The sequence below is a fragment of the Ruditapes philippinarum genome, unplaced genomic scaffold, assembly GCF_026571515.1.
Source record: "Ruditapes philippinarum isolate M1 unplaced genomic scaffold, ASM2657151v2 ctg1191_1_1_1_1, whole genome shotgun sequence".
NCBI lineage: Eukaryota > Metazoa > Mollusca > Bivalvia > Venerida > Veneridae > Ruditapes > Ruditapes philippinarum.
Window position 1 is genome coordinate 84202 of NW_026853614.1, and position 22426 is coordinate 106627.

Genomic DNA, 22426 nt, shown 5'->3' on the forward strand with positions numbered 1-22426 from the left:
AATTTGATTGACCCTGTTTAAGCTGAAGCTTATATGACACAGGTCATGGTATTCCTTCAAATTATTGTTTAACAATATTCGTTGCTCAAATTTAATATTTGAAAAAATTGGCAATGGATAATTCCAACACTGAAAAGCAGTTGTTCTGTGGACCTTCATGGCCCTCTTGTTTTAACACCAGGTTGTCTATTCAAAGACTAAATTGAATATGGTTCCTTTTTTACGAAACAATATTTTTATGTAGCTTATAAACATTGTTTATAGCTTTGAAACACTTACATTTTTACTTTCATTGTTACGGTTTCATACATGTACAAATAAGTGGTTTTGTTTAAGTAAACGAGCTTTTGAATCGGATAGTCTCGGGTCTAAGCCTCATCTTGAATATTGCTCATTTCCTTGAGAAAAATAGTTACTCTAACTTGTTAAATCCACTATGGTTAGAATGGGTAACTGGTGGAGTGGTATAAATCTGTGGCTTCATGATATTGACTTTCATGCGAGGGAAGAAAACTCGGTGAATATGCCATGTGCATAAAACATAATTAAAATGCTATCATCTATACGATGAAATGTTTTAACTTCTTCCTCAATATCTTTATGTAAAAATGAAACTATGATATTATAGGCAGATTTATTTTTTTTCAAATATGTTGAAACTATTAACGTTATTAAACGATAATTAAAGATAATTTGTAGCTTGCTTAATAATAAATATGATGAGTATACGAATCTTAAACGCAGTTATTTCCAAAACTAATTTGATACCTTCAAAAGTCGTTTTGTATGGATATTTCTTTCATGTATCGACAAAGAAAATTTAGTATCTTAACATACATTCTGAAGGCAATATGAATAAATGCTTAACACGTTCTTTTGATTTTATAGCTATCGATATACTAAGCTTTATACGAAACACTTCAATTACACGTCAGTCCAGCATTTTTATGAATAATCCTTCATACAATGCGATCGATGGAATAGATAACTATGACGTAGACCATTGCAATTGCTGCAGTGTAACACAGGCTACACCTTCCCCATCTTGGTGGAAGGTAGATCTAAAAGACAAGTACAAGGTTTACGTGGTGGAATTATATGGGAGAGGCGATCTGAGTATTTACTTTTTTCATATATTCTAGTTTTATTAAGTCATAAATATAAATTAGTTTTAAGCATGTTGTCAGTGTTAGCGACTTGTTACAATGTCATCCTAAATTTAAAAATCATGTTGTTTATGTCAACCTCGGATATCTGGGTGTTTCCATAAACCTGTCTCGTCATACAAATAACAAATAGGGAACGCTTTGTTTTTTAGTCTTCATATTTAGTTCAAAAACGAAACTATTTAAGACTAACGTACTACCATTGTAATGCCGATAACTTTAAGATCAACGTCCCTGTGACCTTCGCTATTAGGAGCTTGTCAAATCGTTGCTTTGGCTTACATACTTGGTAGGATGTTTGGAAATTCAGATGGTCATATGGGCTTAAACTTCAAACTTTCAATCAAATCAATAGTTATTCTCCTGTACATATATAGTAGAAGGAGTTTTAGCTTTGCATGCCGTCTATCGGTCCCTTGGTAAGACCGTTCGTAGTCCAGAAACTCTATCTTACTACGCAAGGGTCAATAGTCGTTCATGTTGCAAAGTTTTAAAACTTTAAATAGTGTCGGAAATATTGTTATCTGCATTTTATATAACACAAATTTCTCACTCTTTTCAATTTCTTAAAATATATGAACCAAATGTTTCAAAATAAATTGTCAATTATCATATTAATTAATTTTACTGTAACTTGAAAATGGTTAAATATGTAATCGTCATCGTTTCGTTTTACAATAGAATTAATAATTTTGAAAGCGATTCTAATAATTATTTCATGAGACATTTTACATTGCAGCACCTTTATAAAAACATACCTATAGTATTCTGTAATTTCATGTGAATAATGAATAATTAATTATTTGGTTAATACCATGAGTTATCTAAAAGTCACAAGATTTATGGCTTTCTGACAAATGAATATGAAGTAATAAAATATGTTTTAACATGTGTCATTGTTTCTTATATATTTACATAAAGGTTTTATTGTAAGTAAAGGATTTCATTATCGAAGTGTTTTCCTTATCATAATATCAGTTTGACCAAGTTAATAGAAAGAATCAAAGCTCCTTTTACCTTGTTTATCTGTTTTCTTTAGAGGATTTCGATTTGTAAGTTTAGTTATTCTCATTAATGTTACATATACCAATATGATCATTTGTCTCGATTCGAGTAAGCGTTCAAGGTATAGGGACAGACAACCTTTGTGGTATGAACTTTTCCTTTTAAAGTGAAAAACATATATTTTCAGAACACAATGATGAATTACAAGGTGCTGAGGTGTATTCCTGTGATACATTTGACTGCTCATCAGAGTCCGGCCAAGTGTTATTTACTGTGCAAGAGATCACAACGTCTACGCATTCTGTCCATTTTCTACCTGAACCAGTCGTTGCACAAAGCTTCATATTAAGTCTTGTCGGAAATATGCTCACCATTTGTGAGTTTGTCATTTACACAGAAGGTAATACATACGTACATTTTATCATTAATATTTTTCTGTAGAATATAAGTACATTATAATTGTGTGTCGTAGTAGTAATAATAGCGCATTACATTCCTACATCTTTTTTTCGTTTACAAAAACAAACTATTTCAAGACTTCAAATCCGTCGTTCCTTGTTGATCTTGTTTATCATATTTTACACCTATTTTATTGTGCTAGTCATAATAATTGAATGTGCAAGAATTATATTATTTAGCGAGTGTACAGTTATTTTATCATTAACAAAATTATTGTATTTCAGATAATATCTGTAATGTTGGATATTTTGGAAAATCGTGTTCTCAGAAATGTCACTGTTTGGACTATAAAGTATGTGATTCTTTGACTGGACAATGTCAGACACCTTTTTGTTTACCTGGTTGGGATGGATCAGCTTGCAATGAATGTAAGTGGGTAAATATATCAAATATAGAAAGTCGTTGTTAAACGTCCGTCGTGTATAAAATTTGTTACAGTATTACTTACATGCGTGAAAATTTTTTTATGAATGTGCTTCATGCATTAATCATTATTTTGATTATTTTGACATGGTACTAAAATACCAAAACGAATAATGTAAAAACAACAAAACGAAACGCCATGAAGAGAAAGTTGTGCTGTTGGCGTTGCTTTTGACATGTTTTTATTTTTGTCGTCACTGTTTATTAACATCTTATTAAGGCATGTCCTCATGGAACGTTTGGTGAAAATTGTAAAAAATGTCATTACTAAGGCGTTTCATTTATCTGGTTTAAGCCTGTTCTAACGGAACCTTCGGCGAAAATTGTAAAATGGATTGCCACTGTTACAATAAATCCTCATGCAACACAATCAACGGCACATGTTCAATAGGTATTTGTGATGCAGGTTGGCGTGGTAGTTCTTGTAGTCAAGGTAATACGCTATAAAGTATTCTGATGAAAATAGACTACCCTTTACGTATAACATATTCCGCTATTTCTTAAATTAGACATTTAAAAAGATTACTAAATTATGAAACCAAATAAGCTTTATGGCTGATAGATATATGACCAAATAAAATAACAGGCAAACTTTTAAGAACCCATTTTGCCTCAGAAATGCTATCAGTTTTATTTCTAAAAAACTGTTTATCTTCAAAAAACAAAACCTGTGCTGTCTACTGCATCATTAGGTCTGTTGGCAATGTGTATAATTATAGTGAATTATTATTGTGTATGGAAGTCAAAATACTAATACTTCTTTGTTAACATTTTGATACCTTTACGATACATAACTGCATGCTTTACACTTCTTTATTCAGTTGTAAATCAACTAACATGCTCTTTATCCATAAACAAATATTACCTAACCTATATTTGACATTTTAAAGAATATAAAAATTGAATTCTTAGGCGTTATTTGCCTTTAATTAAATGTTTTTTCTTAAGAAAATAATGCTTTATAACAGTTTTAGTAACCTACTATAACTTTTCTAATCGTTTCAGTGTTATGGCCTAAAATAAACATCTTCATGTCATTGATAAGGGAGTAGCTAAATGCAAAATGCTTAAAAAATATTAAATGCGCGTTAGAAAAACAAAGATTATTTGGTTTAAATATATTTGTTTAAGCTCGTTTGCGAAACAAGTTTTGCAACTTATATTTATGACTTTCGGGTCTGCTTCCTGGAACTAATCAGTACGTGTGTCATATGAAGAAACATGGTCGTGACCCGAGTAGTGCTCGAACCCATAATCTCTGGGTTGAGAGGCAGGCACCTTAACCACTTGGCCACCGCTTTATCAATTATATGAAACCTTAACTTATTTTTAACTGTACGAGTAATAGGTTAACTATTAATTAAACAAAATACTTTATAAAATGATCTTAATTATTTGTTAGTGCCAGACACCATAATAATTGTCTAATTATCAATGAAAAGTTTGTAGGTAGCTATAGTCGTAAGACTTATATTTGATACTTTTAGAACTTTCGAAATGGGAGATGATCTGAAAAATATACGAATAAAAGATGGCACCTTATGTTCTAAGGATAGAATGAAAATATGTAGGCCATTTAAATTAAATTTGTTTTCGAACATGACATATTATCGAATTATATAACTTGCATATAACAATAATATATATGTTACCATAGTTACTTAGCCTACCTTGTGAAATTACTATCAGAATTCTAAAGTGATGGTATCTCAATTTGCAAAACGTCTAAAGAAGTTACATAATTACATGTGTATATAATTTTTCATTAAAACTATAACAAAGATAATCATTGTAACTGATTAAAAACAACAATTGTTCTTTTGGAATCATTTTCATATTTAATTAAGAGTGTCCTGCTCGAACATTTGGACAAAATTGCTCAAATGAATGTCACTGCTACAATGAATCATCATGTGATAAAGTCAGTGGAATGTGTGCATCTAGCGGCTGTGATCCCGGCTGGCAGGGTGATTCCTGTAGTGAAGGTAAATATCTTTTATTAGTCAAAAAAAAAGATATGTGGTTATTTCGATGTCATCTGACCTATACTGTATCGATGTGACGTAAAACCAAAACAATCTATAAGCATTTTTGTGTCGCCTCTAAAGATCAGTGGCGAAATAAAGGGATCACTTCTCCGTCATGAGTCAGTCTGTTCGTCCGTCTGTCACAAAAATTGTCCGGACTACTCCTCAAACACTACTTGTGCCATTGCATCCAAACGTTACAGGAATTTTCAGTACTATCTTTAGTTGTGGCATTTCATCGGCATTTTTTGGTTAAGGGTTATTGCTCTTAAATTATTTATTTTTTAATGTTTGTCCGGATTACTATTATAATTATTATAGTACTATAATTGCAATTTCAATACAACTTTACATGTTTGACCTGTAGTTGAAATTCTTGCGGATATTACAAGAGTATTTCGGTAAAATGATTTTGGGTCGAGTTATGGTCCGTCAAGATGCGTTGCCAGCTACAGAAAAGCTTTTCTGATTTTTTGATGGAAAGGCAATTTATGTTCTAGAAAGTTTGTTATATTAATTTCACATTTGTTCATCTTTTTATCCTGTTATGGTGTCTACGAAGATTCTTATTTGCCAATTCCTAAGCAATAATTTACTTCTGTTGGTATTTTGCAATTCGTACGAATATAATTGCATGTATTTGATATTTTGTACGGAAGGGAAAACACTACTTTGTTGACATTTTGTTACGCTTTTGACAAAATTCCAAAAAGTGATAAGAATGTTAAATGCTGGAAAAAAATTATTTAGACATAAATGCTATTTCTTGAGAGAAAAAAATCATGTCTTACTCAAAATATAATTCAAATACTGTCATATTGAAATAATGCACGGAAGGGCACCTGAGGTATTCCTCCACCAGTAAAGCTGGAACGTCGCGATATGACCAATACTGTGTCGATGTGACGTAAAACCCAAAACAAAACAAACAAATGTAAAACTACAGTTATCAAATATGTAACAAATAGAAAGTTCATTGTAATATATATATACTAATATATATATAAAGTTTTGTTTCCTTAAGGGTGTCTGACAAATGGAAGGTTAAAACTCAAGCCGGTTTTAGAGCGAAAATGGGGACTGTTGATAATATTTTGTTCTTAACAGTCTTATTTATCATGTTCTTAATCAAAATAAGAAATTTGTTTGTGTCTTTGTTGATTTTTTGTAAGCGTTTGACTACTTTGTAAGACATTCGGTCTTATTATAAATTATTCAAATTTGGTGTAAGGGGCAAGTTATTTGATATTATTCAATCAATATATTCACATCTATGTTAAAAAGTAAAATTATATGGTGAGGCAGGTACTATTTTTTATAGTTATCTGGGAGCTAGACAAGGTGAATCTTTGAGTCATTCTCTGTTTGCCAAGTTTAATTTTAACCTTGAAGGGGACGAATTGTGCATCAAAGGTGCAGAGGGTGTAGATATAGGATCATTGAAACTATTTTTATTGATGTATGCTGATGATATTGTTCTTTAAGCAAACTCTGCTGAAGGAGTACAACCTAGTATTAATATTTTACATGAATATTTTTCCAGATAGAAATTCAGAAATTTAAAGATAAACAATAATGATAATATTTCGAAAAGGGGGGCGTTTACCAAATAACTTGGATTTTTATTATGATGGAAATACTTTAGAAATCGTCAATAAATAATTATACGTACCTAGGAATTGTTTATACGTCAGGTGGCTCCTTTAAGGAAGTCTGTCACACGTTATCAGAACAAGCATTAAAAAGCAATTTTTAAGTTTAAAAGTTATATGTCTAGGTTTGTTAATTTGTCTTCAGATCATGTCTTAGACCTGTTTGATAAACTAATAAAGCCAGTCCTATTATATGGCGCTGAGGTGTGGGTTTTTTTACAAGCAAACTAAAGTAAAAGGGTGCTTACAATGTTTTGCAGACGAACATTAGGTTGTAAAAGTAAGCACACAAAATTTTATATACGGCGATCTTGGAAGAACGGATCTATATAGTCTTAGAATTGTGTACATTATAAAATATTGCTTGAAAGTAACAAGCAGCCCTGAAAATAAATATATAAATAATGTATATAAAATGATGTTTAATGATAGTGAAAATCAACCTCAAAAATCAAATTGGGCTTAATGTGTTAAATGTTTTTATCCATAATAAGTTTTTATCATGTTTGGCTAGAACAGGTAGTAGGAGATGTTAACATATTTTTACAAATCCTTAAGCAAAGAATACAGGATGTTTTTGTACAAGGATGGCAAAGTAGGATTGATATCTCAACAAGAGCTACTTTTTTTTATAAATCTTTATGTAGTTTTGGTTTTCAACCATACCTTAAAATACTTAATGTTAATAAATATAGAAAAGCATTATGTAGATTGAGAGTATCCTCTCATCGATTAAATATAAAATGTGGCCGATGGAATAGAACTGTGAGAGAAAATAGACTTTGCATATCCTGTAATAAGTTAGAAGACGAATTTCATTTCCTATTTTGAGTGTAACATGTATGACGCAATTAGAAATAAATATATAAAGTACTACAGAGTTCGACCAAGCATGTTTAAAACGATAGAATTGTTTTCATCAGAAAATGTTAAAGTTATAAGAAATTTATCTGTATATGTATAAAAAGCATTTGAGATAAGAAGATGTACATATAATATTTAGATATTATATTGTGTTACATTCTTTAATAATTCTATTGATTGCACATGGTTGTACTGCGGCATATACAAAAATATACATATTCATATTGTCAATCAAACACGCTGATAGAAAAATAGCTAACAAGTATGTGTTAACTTTCGTGAATAGTATAACATTTCATTGTTGATTTTATCATGGCTTAAATTAGATTCTTGGTTGTATATATGACGTTAGCTGGCATTTAAATATTAATCTTAAATATAAATGAAAAGTGTACGCAACTACGCCATGTTTTTGTAAATAGAAAATAGTAATAAGTAAATAAGTAAGAAGTAATAATGTATAAGAAGTAAAAAATATCATGTTTGAGTACACATGTATTTATTGTATGTATATACGTAAACGCACGTGCGTTCGTAAGTACGTACTGACATGTTAGAATATTGTTTATACAAATAATACCAAGAAAAAAGAAGATGCAAAATAATGTTTTATGCTTAGTTTATATTTGATATCAATCTTAATAAACATTTAAGATTCAATTATGCACAAAAACAGATATTTTTAAAACAGTTACATTTTTAGGAACTTGTCTCAGACATATTATTTTGTATTATATATGCTGAAATGTAAGGTAAGTAATTACGAATCAAAAGCATGTCAATTTTGTAAGAGTAGTGTATCTTGTTTCTTGCATCTTACTAATTTTACATATACTTTGTTTATTTTATTGACAGATTTATTGTTGACTGTATATAGTGTAATAAGCGTTTACACCAAAATGTGATAATAATGGCTTTGTCAATTGTGTATTGTGAGATTTATGAAAGAATAAAGCTTCTTCTTCTTCTTATATGATTACATTCTAAAGATATTTTACACATTAACCATCCCGATTTTAGCTATAATTGTTTGCGCTTGATACAGACTGAATTTGGCCTGGGTTTCTTTTTGTGTTAAACCATCATAATTTGATGTCCATTATTTTAAAACAACCATACCTTTATCATTTGGCACATCCTTTGTTATTTTTTGAAAGGAAAAAAAAGTGTAAAAAAATGGTGTGCTTGACGTGAATGCTGCATGTTTTGTTTATCTTGTTTAAATTTAACATGTCCAAAAAGGAACGTTTGGAAAACTTGGTGAAGCCTTTAAAAAAAAGTAAAAATAATTCACAAAAGTTTGGTAGTGATGGGTTTGGCAGGGTGTTCTTGTGTAAGGTATTGTGCCATTTGGATTATATTATGTTGAAACCATTTTAAGTATTCATTCTCTAACCCATTACTCCATGAGCATTTTGTGAAAAATGCCTGTTTTCATTTAAAAGCCTCTTGTTACAATTTCATATTGCATTGAAACAGTTTGTTAAAAAATGATTTATACTTATCAAACTTGTCACAAATGTTTACTGGACCATAGCTTTTGTAACGGCATGCTCAATTTTACTTTTCTTGTTACCATTACAACGAGGGGACTTCTCAAAAAAGCGTACACCCCTTTCTTTCTGGCACCCCTGATGTATCTTTCTGAATGGTCGCGGCGCCTAAATAAGTGGTCACTTTTTAAACACCATTTCCAAAACGAAAACAAATTATGTTTGGGACCTAATTTGCACATTTTTCAATATCTGAGGCTTTTAAATGGGGGGAGGGGTATAGAAAGTGCGTCGATTCGCGTATATTTGAGGTAAAGGGTTAAATTCCCCAACAGATCACTTACACGAAACAACAATATAAATTTTACAATATTGCCGAAAGAAAGTATCAAGTCAACTATAATTATAAACCTTTTTTACATTTTTATAATATTTATAATGAATTGTATTGTTATGGATGGATTATAATCATTTTAAACAATACCATATACTGGTTGATAAGTGAGAAGCTATAGTCATATGACTTGAATGTTTATATATGAAGAGCGATTGCAAATGATAAAGATTTGAAAAAAATATGCGAATGAAAGATGTCATGTTTGTATTTATATTAAGTTTGTATTCGAATATAACACATTATCGAGGTTCCATAACGTAAGCTTATGAGAGGAAATTCTTTCTTTCAAATTTCCAAGAACTACCTTCACCAGATCACTAAGTCTTAAGGTATGGTCATCCTTATGCATTTCCTCCGCGTTGAAGAATAGCTAATATGCTAGAACTACTGTTAAATACATTGAAACTTAAGGTCGTGGGTTCAAACCACAGAAAGGTCAACTTCTTTTCTTTTTATTTCTTTTAACATTATTTATGTATATCTCATATCCCTTTTGGAAGAAAAATGTTTGCTTTTTACAAGATCAACCATTATACTTTTGAGAAAATTTAGGGAAACTTTGAAAACAGGCACTTATGTTAGTACATTTAAGATATCTTTTTTAAATTAGGTAGGAAATTGGTCAAACACGTATTAAAAATTTGGTTGGGTTGGGTAACATTGAGTAGAAACAATCATTTTCTTATGTGGATTGTCAGCTGAATGTTACATGTAATAGAAAGAGCATCGAAACACGAGGCTATCTGATTTGTACGAGGGGGCGCAGTCCCCCGAGTATTAATCAGATTGCCGAGTGTTTTGATGTTCTTTCTCTTTTGTATCATATAGTCAAACATAAAAACACGTTCCCTGTTGTCACAATATGACACCCCGGAAAAAAGTAACCAATGAACGAGCACCTGAATATGATATTTCTGTCGCTTTCCCTTTCTCTTCCGTCACAATAAGTAAACCCCAGCAAAAATGAACCAATCAATGGTCATGCTCTGGAGTGAGTGCGGGTAACTAATACCTGCACTCCAGTTAACGCACTGTGCATGTTTATGTATACGATTTAACCCTGACACATTTTTAATAGAAAGGTCCCCAAGCTATGATACAATTTGTTTATCATTAAAGAAAATGGGAAAAAAATCTTCACAAGACTTTGATTGTAGATTATTTAAAAGTTCCTAAAAAGGGGCCTTCTTACACCTGAGATTGAATTAGAAAAGAGGCCATAACTCAATTTCCGTATGGTAAAATTTGTTTAAATTTCACGTACATGTGTCCTTTAAGATATATACCTGACCTATTTTATCATTTTTTTCAGTTCCTTATAGTGCCCGCTAGGAGGGTCAAACCTTAATTCTCTTACGAGTATAGAAACAGCTTCCATTTACTTAAATTTCTAAAAAGTTACTTGATACAATTGTAAATACGAAATATAATTTATCATTAAGTTAAATGAATTACATTTGTATTAACTGAGACGCGTTGGTAAGAGTTTTTTCATTCCTTTCATTTATTTGAAATACTTCTTATTTGCATAGGCTCATTTAATTGTTTTGCCACATGTACATTCCTACTTTCGGAATCACTTTTACATTTAATATAGTGTGTTCTGGGCGGACATTTGGACAAAATTGCTCACAAGAATGCCATTGTTTCAATAATACACCGTGTGATAAAGTCATTGGTGTGTGTTCATCTAATAAATGTGATCCCGGCTGGCAAGGTGATTCTTGTAGTCAAGGTAATTGTACATTTTCAGTATAGTTTTTAATTGTTTTATATATCTTAGTATTCTTTTTGTTGTCACCTAGATGCATTTGTACAATATTATTATTTACTAACACATTAATCAAAAACTGTTTTTTGACACATGTAAACAATAGTCAAACCCGTTACAAATAGAAAGTATCACATATCGAAGACTAATATATAGTTTACAAAGTAGAAATGCATCAAAAGAATTATTTATATATATACATGTAAACATTATTTCGAATGTCAAGCTCTTTAACATGTGCATTTTCTTTAAATCAAACGGTAAAAATAAAAAATATATATCTAAATGATTGACATTATAAATTTGAACTTGAAGACTACAATTTAAAATAGCATTAGTATTATGCGCTGACTTTGTAGTTCTACTGAAGGTGGATTGAATCTCAACACAATGTTCCGTTTTATATTTTAATGTTAATCTTTCTTTAGTGGAATACCACAAATAATATATAACATATACACAGGATATCCTTATGTTAACAAATAGATATTGAAAAACAGTAACAAATATTTCTAGTGGAAAGCCACAATGTTATCACTTGGAAATCCAAAATCTAACTCTCTAAATTTTTCTACATGTATCTTTACAACATTTCTAAATAGGATTTCGTTTTAAACTGACCAATAGAATTTTAACATTTTTGTGTCTTAAATAACAAAATGACCAATCAGGTTTCACTACAAAATATGGTAACATAGCAACATAGAATTATAACAACAATCATCACCTGGACATTTTATCAGTCATAAGGTTTAACAACTTATTAAGTACAGACGACTAAATTGACATTATCACCTAAATATAATAAAACTTTTAGCACAGTTGATTGGACAAAGAGGAAAAGCCATTTTTAATATTCTGGTTACATAAATATTAATTTGACATCTGTTATTAAACAAATAATATTTGTAACTTAACATATTTGAAATTTCACACATAGTTCTGAAAATTTGACCTTTTAGAAAATGATTATATCTATAAATATTTTTGTTTAAAAGAAAATCATCATGCATATTTATTCATTTATTTTTTTAAAAGAATTTTATCATTTTTCTGCTGCACAACACTAGTCTTAATTGCATAATTTGTTAATGTGATTATTACACTTGTACATATGAAAATATGTTTTTAAGAGTGTCCTTACGGAACATATGGTCAAAATTGTGTAAACAAATGCCACTGTTTCAACAATTCACTCTGTGATCGAATCAATGGCGAGTGTACAGCAGGAGGATGTAGTCCTGGCTGGCTTGGTCAATCTTGTAGTCAAGGTAATTATCAAATATGTTTTTTGTTTGAGAATGAATAGAAAATAGTTCGTATTATCCAATTGAGTATTTAATGGATATTTGAACTATGGTTTGTTAATTAAACAAACTGAGTTCATAATAGATAAAATGTATCTTGTTTAAATATAAAACGCGTTTAACGTGTGCTGAATTTATTTCTTTCCCCAAAAAAGTGGTGGTTAAAGCTCTGTACATAATAAAATAAGTGCATTAGCTTTTATTGTTTTGTTTTGGTTTGATTTTTTGTTTCTTGTGTTTTGTTGTTGATGTTTTTGTTTTGTTTTTATCTTATTTTTTAGTGTGTCCTTACAGAACATTTGGTCTAAATTGTAAAACAAATTGTCATTGTGCAAGTAATACGTCTTGCAACAATGTTAATGGTACGTGTTTTATAGGAAACTGTGAATCAGGTTGGCAGAGGAGTTCTTGTAGTCAAGGTAATAGCGAATCAACCTTTTCACATATTGTAGAACACTTGAATAGATCATTATTACCGAAAACCTGTAACTGTTTAAGCCTTTAAAATACATTTTATTAATCGAATTATCTTATATAAAGCTAAAAGCTGAATATTTATTTCCATTAACAGTAATAAAAACAAAGGTATATAAGTTGCAAATAAGACAAAGAAGATTTAAAACATTAAATTGAGGTGAACGAATCGGTAAAATGAAAAATCCGAAAAGATTATTTACATTTCCTTTATACCTACAAATAGTGTTTCATGTCGTTTTTCAATCCTTCAAACCGTTGGTCATTTTGTTCTGAATAGCCTTTTACTATTGAAAAAATAGTAACAGTGAGTATGTCAGAATAATCATACGGTTTCACTGTAGATAGTTTTTTTTTACAACGAGTCAGCGATACACTGATGTGTATCAGATTTCAATGTACAATTTCATTTATAAACCTGTTGCTGGGATATAAAATATGTATACATGTTTAAAGGTCAAATCGTTTAAGCTAGCAAATATGCGCGTTTTGAGAGAGATTTTACATCAGTTAGGAGAGACACGCTGATAGTGTGTAGCGGTTATTTTTTTATTGAGAAGAGAATTTTGTTGTTTTGTAGGGAGTTTTGTTGGTTTGTTGAAGTGGTTGAATATAATTGTGGTGATCTTAATTGATCAGGGTTTATTGGTTGTAATTAGTTGTTTTGGTTGTTGAGTTATATCTGTTTGTGAAGATATAATTGGTTGATATTGGTTGAATGTTTGTCTGGTCAAGATTATATTAGTTGATGCTTTGTTTTGAGGATATATGTAAATATTGGGTGCTTTAGTTTAAGTTGTTTTCTGATGCTGATTAGATTGTGTGAAGTTAATATTGTTGGATGAATGTTTGTGGTTTATACTGTATCTTAGAGTTGTAAAAATATTCATTTTTTGTGTTCTTCATTTTGTAGTGATTTTATTGTTTTGTTTGGTCATAAGTTGTTTAGAGCTTGGGCTCGCCAGGTGTCTTATTTTGTTTCGTATAAAAGACGTATACGTGGAAAGATATTTCGTATAAGTGGCTGATAAATGATGTGTGTTTGTTTTGGGTGTAAATAATGATCAGAGTTCTGTGTTTTGGGTGTAAATAATAGTCAGAGGTTGTTGTGTAAATGTATATATTGATTTGAGATAGAAAAAGATAAAAATACCTAAAAAAAATAGTGTTAACTAAACAATAACATGCTAGTTTTCCAACTGAGAATATTTCACTTTTATGTCAGGCGGTGCTGCCCAGCCTCCATATCTTGGAAATTGGTTCCAGTATTTATTACTGAATCTTTCCTTAGATTAAATAACATCAAGGCAGACATTTCTCCTGACAATTTGGGGGCTCGTCCGGGATATTCTCTTTAAGTTGGAATCTTTCCTGGCTAAATATTGTTTGTTAAACTTTGATAAAATTTTTGTTAAACCTTAAACCATTTTCGATCTGTTGGTAAAATGTAGCAGTGTAAAATGCTGTTAGGCGAAAATCGATAAATCTGTTGTAGTGTTATACAAGTAAACTCTCTGTGCAATAGAGTTTAAATAGAGGTTTATATGTATAGAAGCGGTGACGGACTGTGTTTAAAAGTTTATGTATACTGAAGAATTTATTGCATTTTAGCAGGAGAGCACCCTTTGTTGAATACTGTTTATACGGTGATAGAATTAAGTGGTTTTTGGGAGACATTTGTTTTGATAGTTTGAATCATTGTGTTAATAAGTTTATATCGATGATAAAGATATAACTTATAATTTGTTGAAGTTATAAACATCAGTAATTGATAAAAGTTTATAACCGGTGTTCAGTGGGTGATTATTCATAAAAGTGTATGTAAAAGTTGAATAGATAGTTTTTGCTGCCAGTGCTCAATTGTTTGTTTCCTTTAAGTTTACATTGTTGTTAAACACTACAGGAAGATTATTATCGGTGCCCTGGTTGTTACTGTTGATACAAGTTCATTGCCGGTGCCCCGTAGGTGCCATTGTTATATAGAGATTAGATTTAAAAAAAAAACATTTATCGGTGCTACAGAGGTACACCATTTTGTTGAGTAATAAATGTTTACTTAACGGGTTTCGTAGAAGTTAATTATCTTATTGAATAGTAATTCATTATTAAGCAATTATGGATTATGAGAAATGGGTATCATTGGGAGAGAGGCTTGGGTTGAAGGACGGGGGTTTACGTGATTATGTTCAAAAGAAAGAATCAGAATATCTTGATTGAGGCCGAGCGTTTAGAAAAAGAGGCCGAACGTGAAGAAAAGAAACGTTTATTTCATGCTGAAGTAGAGATGGAAAGGAAAGAGCAAGAAATAGAATTAATGAAGTTAAAAATCGAGGCTGGGGATCGCCTTGATACCCCGTCTAGCACGTCTAGTTTGAGGCCAAGATTGCCAAAATTTGAAGAGTCAAAAGATGACATTGATGCTTATATAGAGCGTTTTGAAAGGTTCTCCATTAGTCAAGGATGGAAAGAAGATACATGGGCAATAAGCTTAAGTTCTTTATTAACGGGGAAAGGTCTTGAAGTTTACACTAGTATGCCTCCTGAGCAAGCATCAGACTATCAAGAATTAAAAACAGCAGTTTTGAAAAGATACCAATTAACAGAAGACGGTTTCAGAACGAAATTTAGAGAGAGTAAGCCGGAACAAGGAGAGACTGTAAACCAATTTATGGCTCGATTAGATAGGTACTTCAGTAGATGGACAGAAATGGCCGACGCTGCGGATACAGTAGATAAATTGAAAGATCTTATTATTAGAGAGCAATTTGTCAAAGTTTGTTCAACAGAGCTAGCTCTTTTTCTTAAGGAACGAAAGCCAAAGGATCGTAGAGATGTCATCTCTTTGGCTGAACAATACTTAGAAGCTCATGGTGGTACAATAACAAATAGTAAAAGCTCAAAAGTTGCCAATTTTTCAAATAAATCACCAATACGCCTTTATCAAGGTAATCTATTAAAACCAATACAGCACTATCACAGAGAAAATAGAAAAGTTACATGCTTCATATGTAATAGAGAAAGTCATGTGGCCAAAGATTGTCGAGATCAGACTAAGAAAAGATATGGGGCTGCTGCAATGTCATATGGAGAGCAAAATAGAAATTACTTTAAAACAAATCGGGATTCTTCACCAAGGAACTGGCGTAGTAGGCCTGGAGAATGTAGACGTGATTGTAGATCGGATGATAAGAAAGTATCGGGGTTATGTATGTCAATTTCTCCAACAAGTTCTTATGATGGTTGTATTGAAGAGGGAAAACTTAAATTAGCCAATGGTAACTCTGTGCCTGTCATTACAAGAAGCTGTACAATTGAATCATTAGAAGGTGAACGTCAATTGGATCTGAAAGTAGGATATGTTGGTAATCAAGGGGTGAAAGTTCTAAGAGACACTAGGTGCGAGTTAGCAGTAGTTAGAAAGAAGTTAGTGGAAGAAGATCAAATGGTGAATAAAAATTGTGTCATGATAGCAATAGATTGTCGGGCCAGGTTGGTACCCATGGCAAAAATAGACATTGATACGCCTTATTATAAGGGTGAAATAGAAGCTATGGTTTTAGAGTCAGCAATTTGTGACTTAGTCTTGGGCAATATTCAGGGTGTACTTGATAAGCCAAATGAGAAGTGGGTTAGCCGAGAAGTAACAAACATAGCTGCTGTTGTTACTAGAGCACAGGCAGAAAAAGAGAAGAAAGCAATGAAACCTCTTAAAGTTCCGGAAGTCGAAGATAACGAAATTACGGTAGATGTTCTTAAGAAAGAACAATCAAATGACAATACGTTACAGCGTTTTGGCAGTATGCTAGGAAAGTAAGATCATGAAAACAAAAAGCGGTAACAAATTTAGATATGAAGTAGAAAAAGATGTGTTGTATAGAATATTTGAGACGGTGAAAGGTGATTTAAAGTCTGAAACAAGACAAATCGTTGTTCCTAGTAAAGATCACACATGAGTAATGTCATTAGCTCATGAGTCTATAGTGGGTGGGCATTTGTCTGTACGCAAGACTTTAGACAGGATACAGTCTAGTTTTCACTGGCCAGGTATTTCTAGTGATATAACTAGATTTTGTCGTTCCTGTGATATTTGTCAGAAGACGGTGCCCAGGGGCAGACTTCAGAAAGCTCCTTTAGGTGAAATGCTTATTATTGATACCCTCAGTACAGGGTTCTCACCATTTGAGCTACTATATGGCAGAACTGTTAGAGGTCCCATGCAAGCACTTAAAGAATTATGGACAGAGACAGAAGTACCAGAGACACGTAATACGTATGAGTACGTCCTAGATTTGAGAAATAGATTAGAACAAACATGCAAGATTGCTAGAGAGAATCTCAGCAACTCACAAGAAGAGTATAAACATCATTATGATAAGAAAACACGACCAAGAAGTCTTAAGAAAGGAGACAAAGTTTTATTGCTCCTGCCTTCAACACACAATAAACTGATGTTACAATGGAAAGGTCCATTTGTTGTAAGTGAAGTAGTTAACAAGTTTGACTACAAAGTGAAAGTAGGTGATAGAATTGGAATGTACCACATAAACCTTCTGAAGAAATACGAAGAACGAAAAGATAGAATTTGTGCGAGTGTAGCTGTAATAGAAGCCGAAAATAATGATGATACTGGAGCTGTTGATGATGAAAATCTTTTAGAACTAGTAGACACACAGGGTGAAGAGACGTACAGAGATGTTAATATTAATGATCAATTAACACTTGAACAAAAATCAGAAGTAAATGCGTTGCTTCAAGAATTTGAGGATATTTTTACTGATATTCCCGGAACTACAGATCTTGAATCTCACAAGATTGAGTTGACTGACAAAACACCAATTCATGTTAGACAATAAACGATACCATATGCAAAAAGGACAGCAGTAAAGGATGAAATTAAGAAAATGCTTGAATGTGGTATCATTGAACCAGCAAATTCTGTTTATAATTCTTCAATTGTTTTGGTGAAGATAAAGGATAATACAAACCGCTTTTGTGTTGACTTCAGACGACTCAACTCTGTAACAAAGTTTGATACAGAACCAATGGGCATTGTTGAGGATGTGATGGCAAAGCTAAAAGAAGATACGTTTTTCACAAAATTGATTTGACCAAAGGATTTTGGCAATTACCAATTGAATCAAAATTAAGACATCTAACAGCATTTTCTACAACAGAAGGTAGTTACAAATTCAGAAAAATGCCATTTGGAATGGTTAATTCTGGTGCAACATTTAATAGAATGATGCGGAAGTTGCTTTCCGGAGTGAATGATACTGATAACTATGTTGACGATGTGCTTGGACATACAGTTACATGGGAGAGACATATAAAAATGTTGAGACGGTTGTTCAAAAGAATACGAGAAGCAAAGATCACAGTTAAACCCTCTAAACTTATGATTGGATTTGAAAGTATACCATTTACCGGTCATGTTGTTGGCAAGGGACAAATGCAAATGGAAGATGACAAATTAGTCAAAATTAGAGACGCTATGCGACCAGAGTCAAAGAAGCAACTGAGATCATTTCTTGGTCTAGCTGGATACTACAGAAAATTCATTGCTTCATTTGCAGAAATTGCTTCACCCTTGACTGATCTTACGAAGAAAGGACAGCCAAATAAAATCATATGGAAACCAGAACATGAAAAAACCTTTACGACATTGAAGCAAGTACTGACACGATCACCAATACTACGACTTCCAGACTTTTCAAAGTCATTTGTTTTGCAATGTGATGCCTCAGATACCGGAGTTGAGGCTGCACTTCTTCAACAGTTTGATGATGGTCTGCTTCCAATAGCTTACGCGAGTAAGAAATTGCTGAAAAGAGAAAGAAACTACTCGGTTATCGAAAGGGAATGTCTTGCAATGGTATTTGGAATAAGAAATTCAACAAATATTTGTACGGGAAAGAATTTGAGCTGCATACAGACCATGCTCCTTTAACATATATTCAGAAGTGTAAAGTTGAAAGTGGCCGCATAATGAGATGGGCATTATTTCTACAGAACTATAAGTTTAGAATAGTAGCTGTGAAAGGAAAGGACAACGTATGTGCAGATTACCTAAGTAGACTCGATACCTGAAAAGAGACATTGTAGATTATTCATTTTGTTTGAAAACAGTGGAGTGTTTTCTTGAGTAGGGGGCTGTCAGAATAATCATACAGTTTCACTGTAGATAGTTTTTTTTTTACAACGAGTCAGCGATACACTGAAGTGTATCAGATTTCAATGTACAGTTTCATTTATAAACCTGTTGCTGGGAGTACAAAATATGTATACATGTTTAAAGGTCAAATCGTTTAAGCTAGCAAATATGCGCGTTTTGAGAGAGATTTTACATCAGTTAGGAGAGACACGCTGATAGTGTGTAGCGGTTATTTTTTTATTTAGAAGAGAATTTTGTTGTTTTTCGGGAGTTTTGTTGGTTTGTTGAAGTTGGTTGAATATAATTGTGGTGATCTTTATTGATCAGGGTTTATTGGTTGTAATTAGTTGTTTTGTTGTTGAGTTATATCTGTTTGTGAAGATATAATTGGTTGATATTGGTTGAATGTTTGTCTGGTCAAGATTATATTAGTTGATGCTTTGTTTTGAGGATATATGTAAATATTGGGTGCTTTAGTTTAAGTTGTTTTCTGATGCTGGTTAGATTGTGTGAAGTTAATATTGTTGGATTAATGTTTGTGGTTTTATACTGTATCTTAGAGTTGTAAAAAAATATTCATTTTTTGTGTTCTTCATTTTGTAGTGATTTTATTGTTTTGTTTGGTCATAAGTTGTTTAGAGCTTGGGCTCGCCAGGTGTCTTATTTTGTTTCGTATAAAAGACGTATACGTGGAAAGATATTTCGTATAAGTGACTGATAAATGATGTGTGTTTGTTTTGGGTGTAAATAATGATCAGAGTTCTGTGTTTTGGGTGTAAATAATAGTCAGAGGTTGTTGTGTGAATGTATAAATTGATTTGAGATAGAAAAAGATAAAAATACCTTAAAAATAGTGTTAACTAAACAATTACATGCTAGTTTTCCAACTGAGAATATTTCACTTTTATGTCCGGCGGTGCTGCCCAGCCTCCATATCTTGGAAATTGGTTCCAGTATTTATTACTGAATCTTTCCTTAGATTAAATAACATCAAGGCAGTCATTTCTCCTTATTTTGTAATTGCTCAACTAGTTTTTGGTACAGTTTGTATGACACGTTTTTCATGGAATGTTAAATTTTGGCGGTCTTTACTGTGGCCATTTTGAAAAGAATATAATATTTTTGTGGTTACTTTGCTTCGCTAGGATACATAGTCCAAGAGATGGTGGGGTTTTATTGCAATTTACTGTATCACCAAAAGAAACATTGCCATTATAAAGTATAATGTTTGTCACTTTGTAGCTTCTAAAAACTCATATCTTCCTTTTAAGCAGCCCGGGCAAAAGTACAAAAATTCAAGATGGCCGCCAATATGGCCGCCATAAATTGCAAAATACCATATAATTTTTGTTTCTTGATTTTTTACATACGAATTTTGTACATAGTAGTTTCAATAGCGCAATATCATATAAAATATGGCTAATTTATGTCATAATTAAGCAAAAATGACAATTATATGACAAACTTTAAAATTATCACTATCAAGTTACCAAAAAAGTGGTATAAAATAGCATTTTTTGACAATATGATGACTTTCCTTTTCCGTATTTACACAATATAAACGAAAATGCATTGAAAGTGTGTTTTCTTTATAAATTTAATATAGCTAGCCAAGTTAAGCATAAAAAATCATTTTCTGGGCATTTATGCCGTAAGAGTAGATCTTCAAAAGTGGGTGGGGTAAAATTACCGAAAAAAAATTAAATTACAATGTCCCCAAAACTTGCCTATACTTCATAATTTCAGTTTAATGTATAGGAAATTGTGTTTTAATTGTATGTTCTTTATCATTTGAACCTTTTGTTGATACGTTAAGCATAAAAATTCATTTCCTGACGCATTTATAACAAAAGAGTACAGCTTCAAGAGTGGGTGGGGTAAAATAACCCCAAGAAAGCGTGATCAAAATTAATAAGCTCCCAATACTTGCCCTTATTTTACAATTTTAGTGCAATAACCATATATTAATTGAATTTTGTGGTAAGATATATAAATATGTATTACATTTAAGAAGAAAAGAGACATCATGTCATAGCAACCTTTAAGATTATCACAATTAACCAAAAATTTAACAGGCAAAAAACACAGTTTTTGCATTTTGTTGCCTTTTAGTATATCTTTTTGACACAAAGTAGATTTGTGCTAGAGTTGTTTAAGCTGATTAAAGCTGTATTACTTTGGCATAAAAATCATTACAAGATAATGTATTACAGAGGAATAGAGTCTAAAATGGGTCTGACAAAACACTTTCAAAATTAAAAAGTGCTAATAGAACATGCTTTTACTTTTTATTGTTTAATAGTCATGTTTTGTCATTTTCTGACAATTATTATCAATAAATTATGTTATCAATGTACCTAGCATAGTCATATTTTGGTAAAACATTGGTGAAATCTACAAAATTCTTACTGAATATTTTTGAATAAAAAAGTTTGGAAAGCTGTACTCCCTATTGTTGGTCAAGTTAATATGGTCCTTACTAAAATACATCAGTTATAATGACGTTATGTATTTATACTGTGTTTATCTATAGTGTATATCTTGTATATGTGTACTCAAAAAGATGTTTATTTCATGTTTAAAAAAGAGGCTGTATAGCAAATACAAGTATTTTCAAATTTCAGTATATAAATTCTTTAATCAATTTAAATGTTTTTTTTATCATAATTAATTCACACAAAAATGTATTAAAACAACATACTAGTATTTTGGTAACTTTTGTTTCATCTTTGTAACATAAAATATATGTAAGTGTGCTTTAATTGAAATTGTCGCGATTCGAGTAGCACTAGACAAAATTGAACTTAAACCTGAACACATCATGATGCTTATACAACGTACTCTGACGGGCAGAAAGAGTTTTTATTACGTCCTTTCTACAAAAAAATTGTAATTTTATTTATTTTGTTACATGTTTATAACACCTGTCATTGATTATGTTTTTCTTAAAGGCCCATTATTCCTCAGAAAAGCTTTTATCTTCCTTTCTCTAAAGCTTTTTTTTTTAATTTTGGTATAGTTTTATGTTATCCATATCGTTACTCACTGGCCAGTCACCTGAACTATTTTATCTGCTACATTTTGGCAATAAGTATAGTTGTTGTGAATTAGTATTTTGTATGGAAGGAAGTTAAAATACTACTTTGCTTTCATTTTGCTACATTGACTACAAAGTATTTTAGATTTATAGCTATTTTATTAAGGTTACAAACATCTAACATTCTCTTAAACCTTTAT

At 31.5% G+C, this 22426-nt stretch overlaps 1 protein-coding gene across 1 annotated transcript in view; it reads left to right on the top strand.

Moving 5' to 3' along the window:
• Positions 1–22426, top strand: part of LOC132737357 (uncharacterized) — a 72691-nt gene that overhangs the window by 32907 nt on the left and 17358 nt on the right. Inside the window, exons 22-28 of the mRNA XM_060724628.1 lie at positions 889–1116; positions 2359–2571; positions 2855–2998; positions 3349–3486; positions 11084–11221; positions 12391–12528; positions 12846–12983. Coding sequence (XP_060580611.1) covers positions 889–1116; positions 2359–2571; positions 2855–2998; positions 3349–3486; positions 11084–11221; positions 12391–12528; positions 12846–12983 — 1137 coding nt within the window. The remainder of the gene's footprint in view (positions 1–888; positions 1117–2358; positions 2572–2854; positions 2999–3348; positions 3487–11083; positions 11222–12390; positions 12529–12845; positions 12984–22426) is intronic.